Source organism: Fringilla coelebs (assembly GCF_963513975.1).
Source record: "Fringilla coelebs genome assembly, chromosome: 3".
Taxonomy (NCBI): Eukaryota; Metazoa; Chordata; class Aves; order Passeriformes; family Fringillidae; genus Fringilla; species Fringilla coelebs.
Genome location: NC_140030.1, coordinates 70,826,558 through 70,848,835, shown reverse-complemented (window position 1 = coordinate 70,848,835; position 22,278 = coordinate 70,826,558). Strand labels below are relative to the sequence as shown.

Here is a 22,278-nt window from a genome sequence, read left to right as displayed (position 1 = left end):
GTGGAAAGGAAAAATTTGGTAATCATTCTAGGACTTCTGTGGTGGACAGCAAAGAGGATGCTAGCAAATGCCCATGACATGGTGAAGTTAAAACAAATGTGTACCTTGTTTAGTATAAACTGAACCCTGATACTGGTCTGTGCAGCAAGTGAGGCAAGAAGCATTAGCTACAAGCAATGTATTACCAAGAAAATACGTCAGAATTACTTTGAATGAGCTGAGCGTTCCCAGACAGTCTGTTTTTCAATTCATACATTTCACCTGCGTTTGGCAGGTGGCTTGTAACCCTTTCATTATGTGTTTAATACAAGGTCATATTAAGTTTGGACAATTCATTGGCTTGCTGGTGCATCTCTTGTTATGTAGGAGGCTGCCCACACAATCTTATATTGAAAACTGAAATAAGTGGAGAGATCAGATCTCTGGAAGCTACACAAAAAGGCTAGATGTTTATATCTTTGCTGCTATACATTCTTTTTAGATATCAGGACATCAAACAGAGGCCACAATCCTTCTTCTTATAAAATACAGCTTTAGCAGGCAACCTAATGGTACTTTTAGCTCAGAACATGCGTTTCTTATCTGTAGGGAAATAACTAAATGGTTGTTCCTATAGAAAGAAACATTTTCCTTCATAATGTATTAGGTCATATAAATACAAATTTTGGTTAGCTTGAAATAAGAGATTTTCCATTCCACATATGAATTCACACCAGGATAAGGAAGGATTTTTTTTTTTTTTTTTTAATGTCGACCTCTCTTAGACTGCCTTGAATATTTATAAAGGTTTGGAAATGATACAGTCTTTCATTGTCATTGCTTTACTTTTGTGTTTTCACCTTTCAATACATGCAGTAAATTCTGGACAGTTTTGAAGTTGTAGATTCCAGAATTTCAATATGAACTACTGTTATTTCCTGCTTTAGGTGAATGGACCAACTAAACTACAGTCAGCCTCTTAGACAAAATCACTGCTGAGTGTTGTGTGTGGGTGACTGACAACTTCAGCAGATGTTGAATGGGGTGAATTTAAGAAAGGCAGGTAGAAGGCCCTGAAGGCAGTGGCCTGCTGCTGAGGTCTGCCAGCAGGTTTTGATCCCTCTGAGAACTCAACCAGGTAGCCTTTCCTTATTCGTTCACAAGCTGGATACATTATCGACTGACAGCTGCAGGATAGCAGGGCTATAACAATTCATGTTTAAGGGTTGAAGGGGCAAGGTTTTTCAGTGAAAAATTTCCAGCAGCATGCTAGGCTTAGTTATAATGGTGCAAAACTCCAGTCCAGTCTTTTTGCAGGACTTGAACTAAAAAAAGTTAGGCCTGCCTGGTCAGAGATGGACTTCAGGGCAGGCAGCATGGGGTTTGATCTAGTTTTGCTATCTGGCTACAGGCACAGGAGACCTGTTTTTCCAGGGATCACTAAGTGCCTGGTGATCCAATTCAGTATTAATCATGCAATTTGTGTTGCAGTGATTTTGCTTAACTTCAAGATTAAATACGTTGCCCTCCTTCTCTTTTAAGAAACATCATATTCCATAAACTGGCCATTTCTGCATTTTCCGAGACAATAACAATTTCAAGTGTTTTTATAATTCCCTTTGCTGCTTTATCAAACTCAATACCACATTTTTCATTCATTTACACATCCTACCAGCACGAGTTCAAGTGGTGTGTTAAGCCTTTCTATGTACATCAAAGCAACATGTAATTTTCACTTCCATTTTACCCAAGGCTTCTAAATCTAGAGGCGATAATTGTTATTTGCCTTCTAATTATGCCTCAGTTCAACCAGAGGCTTTGCAATGATCTAAAAACAAAGGACATTTTGTGGCAGGATCCGGTGGGTTCCTTTGCACCTGACTTCAGACGGGCCTAAAGTTTGAGAATTAAAATGCAGGATGGATTTCCTTAGTAAGCCATGTGTTTTCTTCTCCCCAGGGGATGAGCGCTCCCGGGAGTCTCCGGCCCCAGCCGAAGCACAGATGCAAGCTGGGGCGGAAGGCAGTGGAAGGGTGAGCCGCTGCTGCTGGAAGTGTTCCGTGACGCAACTCAAGAAGATTTTCTGGGGTGTGGCCGTGGTCCTGGGTGTCTGCTCCTCTTGGTCGGGCTCAACCCAGCTAGCAAAACTGACCTTTAAGAAATTCGACGCACCCTTCACTCTAACGTGGTTTGCAACAAACTGGAACTTTTTATTCTTTCCTTTGTATTATCTTGGACATGTTTTTAAGTCAGCTGAAAAGCAGTCTCCAAAGCAAAGATACAGGTATGGGAGCTTTTGTTTTTAATCCCGTGGCTCTTGCATGCTGCTCTGCATTTCACAGACATTTTGTTCAAATCGGTCAGTTCCATCAAACTTGTGTTTGCTTTCCTCTCCAGGTTTGTTAAAGGATGGTCTGAGTTCATTGTGCGTCCTGTGTTAGGTGCTGTTATTATTCCGAATATAATTTCACTTCAGAAGTAGGAAATCTAGATTTATTTCCAACACATGCAAGTCATGTTACGAAAGTCTGCATTTTCTGCAATTATTAATCCAGAGTTTTCTGCAAACACATTTTTTTTTATTAATATCTCTTTCCCCTACCCACGGCTGACTTCTGTGTCAGTCTCTGAGTAAGCTAAGTAAGCTTTTCTTTTCCGAGCTGAGGACTAGAGCAGAGCCGTGAATAGCTGAGTAAAAAGTCCTGCAGTATTTTCCTGGCACTACGCCCTTGACATCAAAGGCCAAGCTCTGATCCCAGTTAAACTTGAGCTGTTGTGTTTATTTCCGGGAGGAAGCGCAGTCATAACCAAAGGCAGCACTTTGTCTTCAGCACACCTTGTCTTCACCGCGAGCCAAACCCGCAGAGCCTCTCATGGAGAGCCCTGAGTGCCCATCCTCCGGGAGAGGCTGAGGATGCTCGGGCTGCTTGAAGGACTGCCTCTCCCTGAGCACTCCCTCAGCTCTGCTCTGCTCTGCTCATTTTGGCCTGAGAGGTGTCTGGGACAGATGGGATGACTCAGCCATCAAGATGTCCCATGTCAGAGAGCTTCCCTGATACGTGGAAGGATGTGAACAACCTTTTCCCCTTCTGTTACACAGTGGGGCTCATAGACTTTTAATGAAGCAGCTCAGCAAAGTAAACAGTAAGAAGTACACGTTTCTCAGCTCCCAGCTGCGCAGCAGCAAGGTGGAAACTTACTACAAGAAAAATCCAAGAAACCAGGTTACTCAGGAAATGCTCTACCTCAGATGACTAGGGTTAAGAAATTTTACTGCTTAGCCATCATTACAGTTTCCTCATCTTTTAAATTATGTGGGGGCTGCAGATAATGGATATGACCATTCACTGCATGTTCTAGAGCAGGATCCAGAAGTTCTAAAGGCATTTTCATGTCAAGTTTCCTGAGTTTCAGTTTTCAGATTGCTTTTGTTCACAGCAAATACAGAGATAAGAGAAGTATGGAGGTTACAGAAAGCTACAGCTTAATCTAAAACCAGCAACAAATGCTAGCCTAAAAGCAAATTCCTTTTTGTTTCTTTGGTTTTAAGTATTTTTCTTCTCAGCTGCTCTCAGATAATGTTTTAAATACTGCTGAATTCTGGGGTGAGATGTTGTGGTTTGCCAGATCCCTGGGGTTAAAAACCCAGAGCATTGTACTCATTGCTGCAGTAGATTGATACAGTTGGTAGTTTCATGTCTGTCATTAATTAAATGAGGGCTGAATTGAAGAGCAGGTGCCAGCCCTGCAGCCCGTGTGGGATGCAGGGGGACATCATTAGCAGTAGGCTTGCCCAGGCTTCATAAGGAATGCGTGTTTGTGTGTCTGACAAGCAGACTGAATAGGGTTAACTTAGAGAGGTTTTTCTGGGTGTCAGGGAAGATGTGTGCCTTTGGAGATGCAGCTGTGGCTCCTAGCTTTGCTGCAGATTTGTTCTGTGGTTTGGAGCGAGTCACTGCAGCCCTCTGATTTCCTTGTCCTTCCTATTGTTTTGGAGGAGCCAGTCCTTCACGGAGGAGGGAGGACTCCTCCTTGCCATGTGTTTCCATAGTGTCTGCCTCAGCATGTCCTCTGTCTCCACTGAGGCCTTTTGGTGGTGCTCCACCAAGAATTACTGTGAAATTATTTACTGTTCACCTGCTTGCTCCATTACAGCTGAGATGTCCCATGTGTATATGTCAGAGCACTACAGTCCAGCCTCCCCTCCTAAATATTCCTTTTTTTTCCGTGTTATATATGTGTGCAAACATAGAGAAAGAGATACACAGGGGCTTTGCATCTCCCTGTGAGGCATCACCATCTTCAGGAGAGCTTGTGGTCCAGGCATGGTTGGACACATTAGGGAGGTATTTCACAGACTTCAGGGCAGTTAAAAGAACACAATTCTGGCCTAGAACTGTAAAGAAATTGGCATAATCACTTTCTACTTCTTTTATCCTTTACTTTCATCTATATTTTACATCTTATCTGAGCTCACTGGCAGGAATTTGGAACAGGATAAATTAAAAGGCAATAGTGGGAAAAGGTGAAAATATGATGTCTGAGTCACCTTAGCAATGATGAAGTAAGAAAGAAAGGGGTTCTCAGATCTTCCCTACCCAGGCTGCTAAAATCCACAGGTACCTAATGTTTTTTGGCAGCAAAGCTCCCCCAGGACACCTGCCCATCCACATCAGCAGGACTGTGCTGCTCCTCCTGGCACAGGCACTGCTTTCCCACTGCCCTTTCCTGAGGGCACCAGAGGCAGCATGTGTGCTTTGAGTACCTCCCTGTACAGTCAGAGGGCATGTAAAAACAGCAGCCACCAGGAAAAATACACATAAGGGGGATCATAAAATGTAGCAACAGTGAATAGATGTATAGTCCCTTCTGCACAGATTATATGGTTTGTTACAGTTTTTAAATTCATGTTGTATTATACCAGTATGTATGCTATGCTGTAAATACATGAATTTTTATGTTTTGTAGTCTCACAAGAAGAACATACCTGTCATGGACATAAACCAGTTTTTACCTGGTTTATGACAGAAAACCAGATTTTTTTCCCTTTTTATAGCATGCATAATAGTAGTAATAATTTGTCACCAAAATTTTGTAGTGACACATTGAATGTTGGAGCAGATTTATTCGGTTTCTTTATCAGATTTTGAGTATTAGGCCACAATGTGAAGTATTAAGGACTTATGATTGAACTATATTGCATGGTAAGGAACTTCTTGTTTTAGCTGAAGTAGACTATCAACGTGTCCACACTGTGGGGAGAGAGTCACTCCTCAGAGCAAACCAGAACTCATGCATTCACTTCCAATGCTCTACACTCCTTGAGCAGCTCCACCAAATGCTGCCAGGGCTGTGCCCAGGTGTAGACTGCTCGGGGAGAACTTCTCCCATGGCTGCCACCAAGGATGCTGTGGCGCAGGACTGCGTGCATGGAAGTGATACAGAGAGCTCTGGAAGGCCACGGAAGAGCATGCCAGCATCACTCTTCTTGTTCTTGTGCAAGTGCTCACTAGCTTAAAATAAAATTACTGTAACTAAATTATTATTCCTTTCAACCATTGTCCAGTCCAGAAATAACACATGTAATGATTTGTGCACCTAATGCATCATTTAGGAGTACTTCATACTTTTTGCTTCCAAACTGCTTTATAAAATGACACATTCAATCTGATGAGCTATCCTCCATCATACCTACATTATTAATTTATGACGTAACATAAATTAAAAGCACCAGGGCTTAAAACTCCCTGGCTACATTAAAGATTAAATTAAAATCTCTGCAAGATATTGCTTAGCTTTGTGTATCTCTAGGCAGAAAACATGCCTTTTATAAAGATTCACCCTCTGTGTTCCAGCTGGGAGGAATAATAGAGGGGTTTGTTCACATTTTAGAAAAATACCTCAGAAAGCTTGTTTATTTTGATGGTATAGTCCTATCCTATAGTCCTACAGACTTTTTTGAGAAGGAAAGGACTTTCAAGAATGATTTGCTGGATTATTTATTTATTTATAATTTAGGTCTTGATTTTTTTATTTCATAAAGTTTTAGGGCTAAAGAAAACACCAGAAGCTAGAGCTAAATCTCTTCTGAAACATTGAATGCACCTGATGTGTTGGATGAATGAAAGAATCATCACAGTGCAGCCCCTGCACTGATCTGCAGCCATATTTGAACATGTTTTAGAATGTTCTTTTTCACTGATTCAGAGTTTTGTCTCTATATTGTCCCCAAATTATCTGCCAATAATCCTCCAGAATTTGAAGATTTTTTTTTTTAAAACTACAGAAAAGGTTACAGGTAACACTGAAGGTTTGTTGTGTCTGAAACTGAATCAAAATACTGGTGCGGCAACGGTAGAGGACGAGCGTAGTAGATCTCACTTATCTTACATACCAACATATTGAGCACACAAAAGCCACTTTTGATCCATATGCCCATGGGCTCAGAATCGAGATTTAGTTCTTCAGGGGCCACAAAGTTTCAGTGCCATATCTCCACTTGAGGTCCAGGAAAATGTTTCTAAATGTGTTTCACAGGTATTTCTGCTATGATGGAAAAGATGAGACTCCAGCCATCAGCCCCAGTAGTACAAGGAGCTGAGTCCATTAGTTTGATCCTGACTCATGTGAAGTGCAATTCCCTGCACCGTGGGTACTGCCCTCTTTCCTGCAGCAGGCACGGAACCCCACTGCTAACCAAACCCCTGGCCATGATGCAGCTCAAAGGGGAAAGAAGGTCAGAGCCATTTGGCATGACTGGAGGCTGTTTTACTATCGATTTTTCAGTGGTTTGTGTCCGTGAGTCTCTCTTACCCAGCAACATTAAAATGTTGCAGTGTGGTTAACTTTTGGCATCCTGCTGATTTATATTACTACTTAGATGGGAGCTTCGCCACCAGAGCAGACAGCATTAAGAGAGTCATAAATAAGCTGTGGAGGCATCAAGACGTGACAAATGCAAGTGTTTTTAGCAAATGTCATCCTGTGAAGCATGTTTTCTTTCAAAAAACTTCAGTTTATAAACGCTATTTGTCTAATTCAGAACATTATCCTTAAAATAATACCTATTTACTTTGTGCTCCTCAAAATAAAATCACTTTACATTTCAAGTTCACATTAGCTTCTTGGGGAAAATAAAAATAATAAAAATAAAAAAAAAAACAACCAAGAAACAAAATAAATCATTGAAATTAAAAGATAAAGGATCTGATTCTTACCTGAGTTTGAGAAAGACCAGTTAGGAGTAACTCCAGATTAAATCAGTTTGATGTTTACAGCAAGAGCTCAGTTTGATGTCTACAGTTGTCTGTCACCTTTGTGCTTGGTATCAAAGCAATTAATTAAAAGAAGATGTGGATGTTGTACAAGAGGTTTATGATACTTGTAGTCATCTTTATCTCTCCTACAGATACCTGAGAGGTGCTGGAGGTGTTGTGTTATTGATGGACCCCTATATCACTTCTCTGACTGTTGTCAGAGAATATGCACTTTTCTGCCAGAGGTCCTGGCTGAAGGCAAGGCCAAATTGTACAAAGAGCAAGCAGCAGTGGTAGTGAAGCCTTCTGCTGGAGCAGCGTGGCATTTGTGGTAGTGGCAGTGCTGCTGGATGTGTGTCCAGTGTCCAACCTTCTGTCTGTAGGGCATCTAGCTTGGTCATGGAGCAACCATTTGGGCTTAGCTTGAAGCCCAAGCCACAGAGCTCAGGTTGATGCTGTCCTTAACTTCTGTTTCTCAAGCCAAGTAGTCACCACTTCCTGATGAAACCTACAGTAGCTGCTTTCCTTGCCTTTTGAAGAGGCAAGTGTGTCCCCATGGGCGGTGGGATTGGTGTGCTGTCATCCCACAGGGGCTTCTTGCTGCTGCCTTGACATAATGCAGCTATGCTGTACCATGGCCAGATGATTGCATGAGTCATGGGTTCAGCTGCTTCTTTGGGGAGACTTGTGTTCTTAGGTGATTAAAATTAATTTTATGGTCTCTCGGTCTTTATGCCCCCTGAAACAAAATTTTCTCAGCCAGCTCTCAAAAATATGCTCAACAGGCTGCCTGTTCCTGATAAAATAAGAGCTCCAGAGTTTTTCTAGAGAAGCCTCCTGTCCAGATCAGTCTCTTCTGAAGACAGTACCAAGGGTTGGATTAGGGAGGAAATGTGACACAGCTGGCCTCTCAGTGTCACACTGCATATTCCAGCACGGCCAGCTTGGAGCTGAATGTCTGGTTTCCCCACATAACTCAGAGGGAGAGCAAAACCTACAGCAGAAACACAAATGTGAGGCATGTAAGTTAAACAGCAAGAAAAGGTGAGGAGAAAGAGAAAAGGCTGTGGTCCAACTGGCTGCTGGTGGGAGCCCTCCACCATCCCAGCTTTAGGCACCTGACTGGAATTGAGAAACTGCTCCTCTCGATGTCTTCCATTGGAAAGCTTAAAAACTGCTCCTGGACCATGGTGAAGGTGATAGTTTTTCTCTCCCTCAAATGCATGGTATGGAGCTTGGTACCTGCATCAGACTGGTGATGTGAGTGGCTGGCAGAAAGCCACAAAATTAATGGCCCAGTCCTGTCTTCTCTGGAGGTAACTCTCACAATGGTAAGCCTGCATGGTGGGCCCAGGAACATAAGGTGGCATTTACATGCTTACCTCCCTTTCTAAACTTCCTGGAAATACCTTTGAGAGATTTCTTTTAAAATTCTGTTTGACTAATTTGCTAATTCCTTCTATTCAGGTAGCTCACACTGTCTCTGGAACATATGCTTTAGCTTTTGTGAGAAAATGGTCATGGGTCCTTCTTTAGGACACCAGTCCTTCCTAATTTAACCTCACAGATTATACTTGGAGTTTGCATTTGTTTTTCAGACCGCGTTGTTCTGAAAAGTGGTAAACATTTGTGTCCTGTGAAAAGCTTTCCCTTAATCTGAAGAGCCTTCATCTCTTCAGAATCACCTCTTCTGGGCTTTTGGACTTCAGTGAAGTGCTAATTGAGAATAAAAATTGGCTACTGCCTGATCAGGACAGACCCCCATTCTTTAATCTTGAGCCTGGTTTGCAAAACCATTCCAAGGATGATTGAATTAAGTAATGTCCTGTAATTTTGTCTTGTTGTTCCATTACTTTTGTCTCCTCTGCTGTGGCTTGAACAGATGCTTCAAAATAATTATATTATGACTCCTATGAGGCAACAGTGCTTGAGGCAAGGACTAGAAGGAGAAGTAATTGTTGTTACCTGCAGACAGGGCATGTGCTATGAAACCATGTATTTATGGAATGGCTTTTGCTTGGAAAAAAATGTTGTGCCTTGCAGCACCAAATGATCTCTCTGGTCAGTAGTTAAACTGCATTTCATTAACACTGCCTCTGGTTAGTTAAGCAGGCTGCTAAGCTCCCACACTGCTAGGGCTCTTCTCAGGAGACCTCAAGAGCAAATCTGCCTCTGCTGGTCCCACCCAAGATGATCTGACCTCTCTGCACTCACTGAGACCGTGGGACAAAAGCAAGCCAGGCTGAAGGGACCTCAGGTCACCTCCTCCTTTTCCTGCCTCCAGGCATGACCTGCACTCACAGACAGAAAAGTAGCTGTATTTTATGGCTGGAAAAAGGAAAAGAAAGGACTGATAAAAGAGCATGAGATCGTGTTTACTGCATAGAGGAAGAAGCAGAAAGCTGAGGTGAGAATAGATTTGCTGTTTGTCCAATCATCATACACAGAAGAAGGTTTCACAGGTGGCCTTTTTGCAGAATGTTGTTTACATTGGTCACCACACCAAGTGCCTTGACCCCCAGTGCACAAACTCATTAAATTGGGACTGTCCTAGATAGATTCTCCACGATGTTTACAGCAGCAACAAAAATAACTACAAAACCCAAGAAGGAGTGATAAGGAATTCTGCCTTTGTTTTTTCCAGCACAGATCTGTGTCAAAATACCTTGAAGTCATCTACCTTTAAAGCTGCTTCAAAAAAGGAAAGTGCATGTATGGCAATAGACTTTGTAGCTATAATTAACAGCTCCCAATAAAGACGGATGGTACAGCGAGAAGTGTTGGAGGCTGACAGTACTACAGAAGTGGAAAAAACCTATTTGTCCAGCTGCCTAGTGGTTATGGACTGCGTCCAGATTTCCCAGGATTGTTTGTGTTTGTATGAAAAGGCAGCCTCATATAAATGCACACGTACCTGGCTGAGGATCCTGTTCAGTCCAGGTCTCCAGGAGCTGGCCACCCTTGCTTGCTAGACAAAGCAATAAGTGGTCAAAAGAGACAAATAGCCAAAGGTGGAGGCTGGCAGCAACAGAGATAAATGAACAGGGCATCATAAACTGAAAAGCCCTACAGCTACATAATGTTGTCCGTGAACATCATGAGGGCTTTTGGAGGGAAATAATGTTAAGGTATGAGCTGATGGGCAGACAGGTTCATATATGTGTTCACACATTCATGTACAACCATTTTTTGTTTTCCAGTGCTAAAACAGCTTTCCAAATAGTAGCTTTTTTCCAGAGAATCGGATTAAAAAATGGGGAAGGCAAACAACATATGGTTTTATTACCTTATTCACCTGCCTTGGGTGACAGTGAAAACTGCTTCTCTTCATCCTGGCTGTAGAAGAGGAAAAAAAACCCTCCTCTTGGTTTGTTTGCCAGTCCTTGAGGTCAGGGCTACAACTGAGCGAGTTTAAAGAAAAGAGCCTCATTTACTTTATGGCTTCATGGTCACTGCCATAAAGTAAATGCCACTGTATCATTTGGGTCTCTTGGCTAAGCAAGCCTACACGAAGTCTCCTGTGGCTGCCTCATCTGTTCCCTGTTCCTCATATCTCTGACTGAGATATGAGCTGGCTGAGCTCTTCCCCACCTAGAGCTGGTGTTGGTTGCCTTTGGTTTGTTAATTTATAAATTGTGTCCCTTCTCTTTGGCTGGGAGCTGTTTACTCACTTGCTGAACCTGTTTGTTTCACAAGCAGTTAGAGACTTCTGCAATGTTCCCTTGACATCTTCAAAAACCTTCCACTGCCTGGGTGAAACATGCATATTCCCACTGGGGGAGTGGGCCTCTGGAAGCCTTATGTGAGGGATGGCATCCCCCATCTCTCTCAGCATCCTCAACTGTTAAGCCTCAGGGATCTCAAGTCCCTTCAAGCACTCAAGCACTCCTTCAGTGACAGAGTATTATTAACCTTCAGGTAGTGCATTGCTAAGATGAGGCACCTTGCATGGTATGAATCCAGGTCCATTTGCTAGAGGAGGACTCTGTGTCTTTTTCTTCTACACCAAGGGCACTTGCCCTTGCATTGCATCTGAAAAAATGTTTTGTTTCACCAAAATACTGCATTTTTAAACATTTTTCTCTTCACTCTATCTATTAAAGAGGCTAGCCAGGCCAACTGAAATTTTTATTTTGCCTTTTCTGCACTGTAATTGCAGCTTTCTTCACTAGTCTGGTTTATTATACCTTCAGATGGATTACATATAGATTTCCAAGTACAGAAAGATAATTCTTCCAAAATGAAAACCTCCTATTCAGTAGGACACTAGAAAATAGCAGGAATCTCACCTCTGCTTTCAGTACCTCTGAAGAGTGACTGGAAGAAAAATGAAAGCACAGCTCTGTAACATTGTCTGTAATGACATTTTTTCCATCTAACGAGTGGTGGTCTTGTTAGACCATCTCACTGTGATCCCTGAACATCAGGTCATAGAATCATGGTGTAATTCTAGCTGCTGGGGACCTGGGGAGGCAGCTCTAGTCCTGCTCAGTGCAGAGCCACATCAGATCTACCTTTTTATTTTGTTAATGATTAGTGGTCTGCAGACACCGAATAGGCATAACTGTTATTAAATTTAGGTGTGCTTTATTGCATCTTTTATTGTGCTGTCTCTAGGATATCCCAAAATTACACATACCAGAACATATTGCCATGAATGTACCCGTTCTGCTTCTGCTTGCCCCTTTTTGCCAGAGGCTTCTTAAATGTTTTTGTGTCCTCAGGCAAAGCTATGTTGATTCAAACAAAGAGTATTTGATTTATTTTTTATTAACCCTGAAATTTAAAAAGAAATTGTATTAAGTCACTAAAATGAGAGCTTTACTTATTTTTAATAATCAAATAAATTTTCATCTAGCATTTTCAGTTTTTAATGAAGTTCTCTTTATTAAAAGTGGTGGGTACAGGCAGCACTTGACCCTATCTAGAATAATTCCTCTGAGCCCCATGACAGAATGCTGATTTCATCACAGAATGACAGAGATCTTAAAGATCATCTAGTTCCAACTCCTCCACCATGGGCAGGGACACCTCCTACTAGACCAGATTGCTCAAATCCCCATCCAGCCTGACCTTAAACACTTCCAGGGATGCGGCATCACAGCTTCTCTGGACACCCTGTTCTAGTGCCTCACCACCCTCATAGCAACTTATTTCTTCCTAATTTCTATCAGAAAGTGTCTGGCTGAGTGAATATTAAAATATCAAGTTAATAACTATTTAGATGTATTTGGTCTTGCAGAGGGGAACTCAGGTTTTGACCAGCCTGAAATTCACCCTGAAATTTACTTTTTTTAAAGTGTCTTTTCATTCTGGAGAAGTGAAATAGAAAAACTTAGTGTTTAAAAATAGTGTGCCAGAAGAGGCACACTAGAAAGACACATGATCAGCTGCTTTCTGTTAATATGTATGCAGACCTGCCCTTGCTCATGAAATTTTGAACAATTAAGGCCAGCCATCTGAAAGTCTTACAGCATTTAACAAAGAGCTCTATTGATTTCATAGGTTTTCCAGAGAATTTACAAAGCCATGCTCTTCTGTAGTTCCAGATAGATCCTGCCATAATTTTCTGCTTTACCAACTTCCATGTGTATTTTTTTAGCAGAGTTGTACTCTTGATCATGTAAGACAGATAACTGTATGGGAGTATGATAAAGATCAGCTAAACCATGGATTGAGGAAGGTGAGGAAAGATCTAAGTGACATCAAGCAGAATAAGGGAGGTATTTGAAACAAGGAAGGTGGTTTCTGTCAATATGCTAGCGAGCTGTGAGAAGTGTGAAAAACAAGAAGAACCTCAAAGAGTGGTTAGTGCCTGCTTGGGAATCAGAGATAGTGGGCCAAATGTTGTGTGTTGTGGAAGCAGAGTGCATGAGCTCTGGTGAAACTTAACATTTGCACAGGTGATAGTACTTATAGCTGCTCTATGAGCTAAACTGGCTCAATAATCCTGTGGGATTTCAGTCTGCTTCTCGTAGCATTGCTCATGTACAGGGTCCTGTGGCTGGCTGCTGCCTCTTAGCATGGGATATACCAGGTTTGGCTTGGCTTGGCTCAGCAGCCATTCAAGTTTTAGAGGTCCAAAACCACCTAGGGAAAGATATAATCATACCACCAAGAGTTATTTCATGGATTTGTTTATTAAAAAGAATTAATGTGCCACTAAAATTTGCCAAACTGCTAAAGTTATCTTCTTGCAGTCTTTTCAAAAGTAAGCAGTGAACTGGCTTTATTTTCAGGTGAACAGGAGTCATAATGAGAAAATTGCTCTTGAAAATTTTGTCAGTTATATGTATAGTTAATTGTGGACTTTACTTTTGGCTGGCAAGTTGCAAACTAACTTGTCTGCTGCTTTATATTTCTTGAGTTTTGCTTTGTTTTAAGGATTAAAACAAAACAAAACAAAAAACAGCTGGCTTCCCGGATGTGTTTGCTCCAAGAAACCAGACACAAGTGGTTTCGAGAAACTGGAGACAAGTGTGTTTCCTCCATAGCAATTGTGCTAAAAACAAACTGTTCTCTTTGTCAGTGTGGCCTCAGACGCTTTCCACTATTAAGCTGCTGGTATCTGGAGTCTCAAAAAGCTTTTGTCTAGCTCAGAACAGTAAATAACCACAGGTTTTGGGGACATGTAGAGACATCTTATTAGGGATATTTGAGAGATGACAAAGTCTTGTTATCAATCTCATATCGTGATCTGAGTGTGCAACAACAAATTATCCTTCCTCAAGCAACTCAGCTACCCAAGGCTACAGATGGGTTTGTCTTCAGCAGAAAGCTCAGCTTTTACAAGCCTTTGGGCTAACAGCCATGACCATGCAGTTCTTCCACATGAAGCATGCTGATGGCATCTACTAGATGTTGTGCAGCTGACAGGAAAAAGATGCAATAGTTCATTAGTTTTTTCATTCCCTTTAATTCAGACATTTTCAAAAGGAATGGCACTGAAAGCTTTGTAGTACTGAAGGTGCATAATAATTGCATCAAAATTGCCCATCTGCGGCTAAAGCAAGATAATTGCCTAGGCGTGTTCACATTTGCAGAAGAGATTTTGAATAATAAATGTTTATAAAGCCCTTCTGTCATCATGTTATCCAATCCTCACCCGTGAGCCAAACTCTCAGTTCATTTATACTCTTTTCAAACCAAAAATATCTCATGTTGGCACAGCTCTGGTGAAGATGAGAATGTGGACTAGTGTAAGTTACCTGAAACTGCCTTCCCGCTCCCCAGCAACGTTTAGGAACCAAATGGAAAGAGAATAATCAGCAAACCCTGGTGATTCCTTGCTAGTGTTATTTTCTGTATCTTTAATAATTTATTTGACTAATTACTAAGACTTAGAGTGCCAGTGCTGATTTTCAGTGGTGCTGAATGGCGCTCCTTCCTGAGGAGCAAAGCTTGTCAAAGGGTCAGAGCCACAAAAAGGCTATGACACATGTCCCATCCTGCAAACAGCCCTAGACATCCGTGTGTGGCTTCCAGCAGACATTTCCTCCTCCTCAGGAGCCTTTCTCTGCCAGAGGTAAGGTGTGAGCCTATCCATCCCCACAAGCACGGACAGGCTGAAGATACAGTGGCACTGGCAGCAGCAGGTGAGATGCAAGCCATCTTAATTTGGCTTCTCATGGCTCATCTGACCTACTCCAGCAGATAAGCTCCTTAGCACACACTCAATTCACCCAAGGCTTTGAAAACAGTCTCTCCATGCTCAACAAAGTGCACACAGCTGAAAGACATGTCCTGGTTTAAGTGCATGCTTACCTGGTCAATCCCTCCTCCACTGGGACTCGGTTTATAGCTGCCTCCTTGGTCTGATGTTCTCCCCTTTACTGGCAATTAAAGATGTAAATAGCACTGACCAGACAAGATTTGTTAATGCAACTTTGTTTCTTCTTCAAGAATGAATTAATTGATTTTTCCATTAGACTTGGTACAAATCCTGGTGCTGTGCCCGTAGTCCTCAGTGTGCCTGAGTGATTCCCGATAGCTGTTACAGTCTTCACAGCACATCTCATGCCTCTCCCCTGCTCACACGGAGCTGTTCATTCCAGACCACCACTACACAACAAACAAGAGCAGGTGATTTGCATTGAGATGGAAAATGTGTCCAGCTGAATGCCAGGTTCACCTGCTTTCTGCCACTGCGTGCTGCTGGTCTTTCTGCTCGAACAGGAACTGTCATTCCTGCTGTGGGATCCCTTCAACAAAATAGCCACCTGCCTCCCCCATGACCAGCCAGCTGTGCAGCTCTTCAGCTCCTGCTTGGCGTGGTAGTGAGATTTCAGCAGGCTGTACGTCCTGGGTAACCCCCACATGGCCATGGCAAAGCTGACCAGCTCTCCAGCACTAGGAAGGTAGCCAGGTACCCTAGGAGATAACTAGACTGGTATCCCCAGCTACTTGGATACTGTGCATCTCAGAGTGCTTTGCCCACCTGCCATAGTGAGGTGCTTTAGATCCCTTCCCTGCAGTAGCAGGGGCCTGCCAGAGGAGCAGCACCCTCGCTGCTAGGGATCCAGCAGGGTAGCAAAACAGGCATTGCCTCTGCCAGGTTTCTGAACAGATAGCTGAAGCCACATTGCCACTTTTGTCACTCTTCCTGGGAAACAATCTGTAAAGAAAGTCAGACTAAAATTAGTAACAATATGAACTACTGTTCAGTACATTTTTCTGTCTCTCAAGGGCTTAAGCTTATTGAGTAACCTCCCTTTCTCTCAATTTCATCACCGCGCATTAAGTTTTGAGAAAGGACTGAGTTCAAACACTGAAGCTCTTTATTCAAGTTGTGTAGGTGCAGTATTGATAGAGCCAAATTTAGCAGATTCCCTAGTGCACATTTACAGTAAAATGAGCCAGATTTTGTGTTAGGTACCTTGGGGGGAGAGGGGGAAGGGAATGACAGATGAGGATATCACAGGGCACTGTGACTCTGAATGACTCTGTTGCTGAGATTTAGTGAGGCGTCAGGATATTTTGGGCAGCATTTTTGAGGTTCTGCTGCTGGATTTTCCATTCTTGCTGAAGGCTGTGGTGGAACTATAAAGATTCAGTTGGAAAGAGTGGTGAACCAGTAGTAAAAGCTGTTGGAAATATCTCCTTGTGGTGTTGTACATATGTGCGTGTGTATATACATGTGTGTATAGGCAACGTTTGATATCAGCTGCACGCTGAGCCCCTTTATCCTGCAAGAACAGGGATTTCCCAGGGAGGTAACTTTTTCCAGGCTGGTTTACTTTTGACAGTCTTCACAGAACATCCTGCAGATCTACAGCTCTCCTGTAAACTACAAACTGTCGAAAGGAAAAAGAAACCACAGATTTTGTGCTTTCTAGCTCTAGGGTCAATGTAGGGTCATGCTCTTGAATGCGTGGAAAAATTCCCTTGTGCAACAAGTATCTTACCCTGGGGGTCTGAATAGAAAAGCACAGTTTTCCTCCAGGATGAGGCCCAAGTTTTCTTGCTGAGGGAGCTGGCACCTCCCTGCTGGCAGGGAGAAGCTGCTCATTCTCAAGCGTCTGTCTGCAAAACACCGCCTGGTGCTGCACCCAAAGCCCCTTCCTCCCTGCCTGCAGGCAGAGCTGAAGCCCCAGGAAGAGGACAAAGCACCCCCAGCACTCACCTGCCTGCAAACCTTCCAAAAGAGAAAACTCGCCTTCAGCAAAGTTTTTTGCCTCTCTCCTGGACTGAAATCCCACCATGGCTGATGCCCTGTATGTGAGACGCTGTACCTAACCTTCCTACACCTATTTTAAGATCCAAATTGATCACCCATAATTCCTTTTGAAGTCTATGGGTAGTGACAATCTTCAGCCCACTGGAAAAGTCAGTGCATTAGTACCTGAATATGAATTGATGTTTTTAATTTGGTATAATCCTCCTAGGATTTCAGTGTGAAGGTGGCGTAATCAAGTCATCCTTGCAGTTTGCTCATTTGTGCTGTCTGAGGATTATTTATCAATTCTTTTTGTATTATCTTGATGAGAAATTTAATCAATCTCACCAACACCAAATCGTTTGTGTCTGTTGGTTTACTTTTTAGGGTGATTTATGCATACATTAAGTGTGATTGTGAGCCATTTCCTAACACATGTAAACCTCAGTTGTCAAAGATCTCCAGGGATGCTCTAAGTTTCAATATCAGCCTCGCATAAAACGCAATTACCCCATTCTGGCAGTGAACATGAATAAAAATGGTCATGGGGAGTTACTAAAAAATAGTTTATTTGTTATTTCACAAATCACAATTAGTGAAAACTCCCTTCTAAGATTGCATTGACCACATACCCTAACCTTGGTATATTCATCCTTGTTACATATGCCATTGATAATGAAGAGAAAAGGCTAAATATATTTTTACTGAACAAGCACAGCAATAAAATAAAATTCAAATCAAAGAGCAAGCATTATTAGATAGATTAGTCTTTGGCTATATAATTTGAAGATATTATTCCATGTTTTCTTTTCAGTCAGTTGATATTGTTTTCTTCCATCTCCTATATAATCTTGAAGCTGCCTGCTCATTCTCTCTCACATGCTGGGATTATTTTAGTTTATGGCTCAGCCCACCTACCAACTATTTCAGCTCCTGAGATGCAGTGAGCTAATTAACGCATCTGTCATCTTACATGTTCTTCAGATGCCACGAGCAATAGGGAGACTTTGCCTTAATCTTTGATCTCTCACTTTTTCTCCCAGGCTCAGGGCTCTGTGGCTTAACTCAAGCCACACACATTTTCGTTGCTGAACAGTTCATTCATGTATTTTTGTTCTCTATTTATTGACTTCTAATTCCCTTCCTCTCCTACAGACATGCTGTATTAAATCTCCATTATCTAAGCCCATGTCTGCTTTTCCTAGCTCACACAGTCATGCAAGTATCACTATTGCTTGATATTTGTATGAAATTAGCATCCAGGAAATCCTGATCTGGACCAGCTTGTGCTAGGTGCTTTTTCAGCAGGAAAAAAACACAGCACCTGTGCCATCACAAAAACACAGCACCTGTGCCACAGAGTTTGCCATCAAGACTGAGGCACATACCTGCTGAAACCTGCCATTTTTCATTGTACTGGTGAGGGCTGACTTCTTCATCTCAGCAACCTGTGGAGGGGCTTTGGTCCCACGGTACTTGCCAAGGGAAGGCCATGTCCAGGGAAGGGGAACAAAGCTGGAGAAGAGTCTGGAGCACAAGTCTCATAAGGAGCAGCTGAGGGAGCTGGGGTCATTTGGCCTGGAGAAAAGGAGGTTTGGAGGGGGCCTTATCACTCTCTAAAATTACATGAAAGGTTCTAGTGAGGTGATGTCAGTCTCTTCTCCCAGCTAACAAGTGACAGAAGGAAATGAAATGGCCTCAAGTTGTGCCAGAGGAGGTTTAGATCAGGTATTAGGAAAAAATTTCTTCATGGAAAGGGTTGTCAAACATTGGAACAGGCTGCCCAGAGAAGTGATGGAGTCACCATTCCTGGAAATATTGAAAAAATATGTGGCTGTGGCACTTGAGGACAGGGTTTATTTGTGAACATGGCAATGGCACTAAGTGGATGGTTGGACTCAGTAATCTCAGAGCCCTTTTTAGACCTTAGTGATTCCATGATTCTTTGACTCTAAGGCTGGACAGAAGGATGGGGACATCGGGGAGATGCTTTTCTCATCTCTTCATGGACCTCACCATGAACCTAAGAAACACAACAGTAGCAGAACCTGGCAGGTGAACAGGAAGGGAAATAATTACAAACATCCTTGTAGATACAAATAACCCCAGGACTTTCAAAAGGCCCAGTTCCTCTTCTGCCTGAGATCTGCTTTCTGCCATCATCATGCCCAATCTCCCCCAGTTCATGTCAGAATGTGACATAAGGTGTTGTCCACATCTTACTAATGACAGTGACAGAGGAAGCCCTATGTAAGAAGCAGGCAAATGATGAGTCTCACTCCAAAGCTCCCCCAGAAAGCTTGCAACACTAAGCTCAGCCTGTCTGGGCTGGCTTAACCAGAAGTAGTTTATGAAATAAAAGGTTGAAAGAAATCTCAGAGTCTTAGAAAAATGTAAACGTGTTTTTCCAGATAAAGCAAACAAGTTATTTGATTAAATTAATCTATGTCTGAACTTAAACTGAGGTAAGTGCTTACAGGGTATGTAGGCTGTGATAAATCCCAGCAGCAATTCTGTTAAATTTTTCAACACCCCCTGCTATGCATGTGTAAGGATTCACAGGCACACTGAAACAGGCTGGCTAACTGTGCTTGTCTCCTCTGCTTTTAACCACTCTCAGCACAGCCCTGTGCCTCCTCCTCTCGTGCTTTCTGCTATAAACCCAACCATTTTCATTTCCCAGGCAATCCACTGTACGTGGCTGCAATTGCGCTAACCATAACTGCAACCAAAGGGTATCTGATCCAAATTATGTAGCACGTTCTGATGTTGGCCTCTAGAGCCACAGATCTGGGAGAGGGCCAGAAAAGCCATTTTACAATTATAGTCTGTCACAGACCTTAAAAATTTGTTATTAAAATGAAGACAGAGCAGGCACACCCACAGGGCAGGCATTAATCATGGCTAGATGAGGTCCAATTCTCTCCTAGGTGGCAAGCTGCAAGGTTTCAGCAGGAGCTGGCTCCTGCTGCAAGGACACCTTGTGCTTCCTTCCCTCATAGTGCTTTTACCCTGTAATAGCAGGGAGCAGATTTTTCACTGCTCTCTGTGCAGCTGCTCTGGAAATAGTGTGATGCTGGAAGCAAGGATCACAAGGTCATTTTCCAAAATGAAGGAAGGAATAAGCATGTCACAGGAGTAGAAGGTGGAAGACAAATGAGCCCGGTAATTTCGTATCTGGCAAATACTTGGCTCTGCAGCTCAGCTCTCAGAACCAACAAGCAGGAAAGAGGCCCCTTGCACAGCCCTTCCAGTCTCACTCAGAAAATCACAGTCCCTGTTCTTCCTCTACCCATGAAATCCAAGAAGATGCCATAAACTGCAGCTGTGTGTCACAAAGGTATTTCATTTCAGCCAAAAGTGATTCCTATAAGAATGGATATGCTGCATGCTTCACTGATGTAGGAGTGAAGGAGCTTTACTCTTTTAGTTATAAATAGTCAAAGAGCAGAAATTACTTTTGTGACTTTAAATCAGGTTGTAGTACATGAGGGTCTTCCCTAATATTCTTACGTTTTATTTTAGAAATCTTCTGTCATAAAATGAAGATGTTCATCTCTGCTACAGCCAATCCCATGGTATCTGAGCATCTAAATCTAAGAAAACTCTTTACCAGGCTCTATTCCAGACATTTTATTAGAGCCATTACCAGAGGCACATCAAAATGTAATAGCACAGAAGCAGATAACAGCCAGAACATTTCCAGCACGAAATGCATGATCTATTCCGATTAAGGGAAATCCATGTTAAAAGTTGTCATTTCCATTTGACACTTTCAAATGTCATAGTCATATTTCTGAGACAAATCCAGATACCATGTTTCTGAGTCACCTCAAGTTTACAGTCATCAGTCAGTCTCTGCCACTTGAAAGCAAGGCTGTCTTTGCAAATCTTCCAGGAGCTCTTGCTAGACAGTGTACCTTCACCCTGAATAATCTGTGTTCTTCCTCTACCTGCTCTGCTAATTCCCAACAGGTAATGATACTGTTTTCTCTCCAGAGATGTAGTCTTAGTGAATCCCAATCACCCTGCATGATCACAACATGCAGTATGGGTGGTTTCTTGTCACAGGGAGAAGTCCCAGATTTGTCAGACCAAGCACATGCAGTGTATTCCCAGAGGGTGGCAAAGTCCTGGCTGATCTGTGCAGATAATCAGGAACTTAACAACAGTGACTCATAAAGGCAGGAGAGAATACTTTGGCTCTGTACTTATACCTGAGTGGTTCAGACTGTTTTAACTAATGAAACTTAATTTTCACTGCTCCTGAACTGCTGGGAGCCGCACTTGTATTACAGGCTGAGTGAAGGAACATGGCTAATGCATCCAAGGTGGATTAAGCAGGAGAGCAAGAGGAGAAAGACAAGAAAGTGGCAGCTTGTCCTGGGGGACAGGTTTCTTCACGTGTGCCATGTCCCTGGTGCCTCTGCCATCAGCAGCTGGACACAGGCTGGTAATTCTTGTGGGGTCCAGGTCCAGGACGGGGTTTGGCTGATGCAGGCTGGTAATTCTAGTGGGGTCCAGGTCCATCTCTTCAGAGGCACCTCTGAGTGAATGCCTCACTGAATCAGATTGGGCAGAGAAGGAAGGACAATTGATGCTGTATTAGTCTTTCAGTAATTTTGTCCCCAAAGAGACAAGTATGGCATTTGGACCAGTAGATGGGTTTTCCAGTTTATTACCTCAGGAGTTCTGCATTGTGTGCCAAAAAGTTCCTGTGTTATTACCATTACAAATAAGGGCTCCTTTCTGGTTTTCAGCCTTTCACAAAGTAAATGGGTATGTTCAGCAATGACAGGGTTGAAATCCTCGTTTGTGGGTTCACAGCCAAGATCAGGATGGTGCTAGCCATCATATGCTAGCAAGGCACGAGCTCACTCCTCCTCAGGGCAGTTTGCAAAGTGCTCCTCTGAACAGAACTGTTTTCTTTGCACTGAGGTTCACACAAAGCAGGGCCAAAAGAAACCATTTAGTAGGCAAGAAAAATATAAAATAAAAAGGACAAGTACATAAAAAATGTCACTAGGAAGGAGAGCAGTGTGTGCTGTAACAAGCCTTATCCAAACTACGCTGACATTCCCCCCCACATGCAGGGCAATGACAAGATGCAACTGCTTTGTATTTTCCTACTTCTGTGGAACCGTACTCTGGCCAAAGACTTTTGGTGCTTCACAACTTCTTATCATGTAAAAGGAAAACCTTAAATATATAAAATATTTCATATAAATAATATAACATTTTAAAGCACACAGATGAGCACTCTGAAGCATTGTATCTGTGTAACGCTTCAGACTCTAAACAGATTTCTGCATGGCCTCTGAAGAACAGCTGTGTATTCCATCCAAACACATAAAAAATAATGGTTAGCATCCTATTCAGAGGGACTTT

At 42.5% G+C, this 22,278-nt stretch overlaps 1 protein-coding gene across 2 annotated transcripts in view; it reads left to right on the top strand.

Moving 5' to 3' along the window:
- SLC35F3 (solute carrier family 35 member F3) overlaps positions 1-22,278 on the top strand; it is a gene marked incomplete at both ends in the record, with an annotated part of 157,782 nt that overhangs the window by 112,254 nt on the left and 23,250 nt on the right. For both annotated transcript variants that reach the window (XM_084202755.1, XM_084202756.1), the window contains one exon: positions 1,939-2,263. In XM_084202755.1, the coding sequence (XP_084058881.1) occupies positions 1,939-2,263 (325 nt within the window). The remainder of the gene's footprint in view (positions 1-1,938; positions 2,264-22,278) is intronic.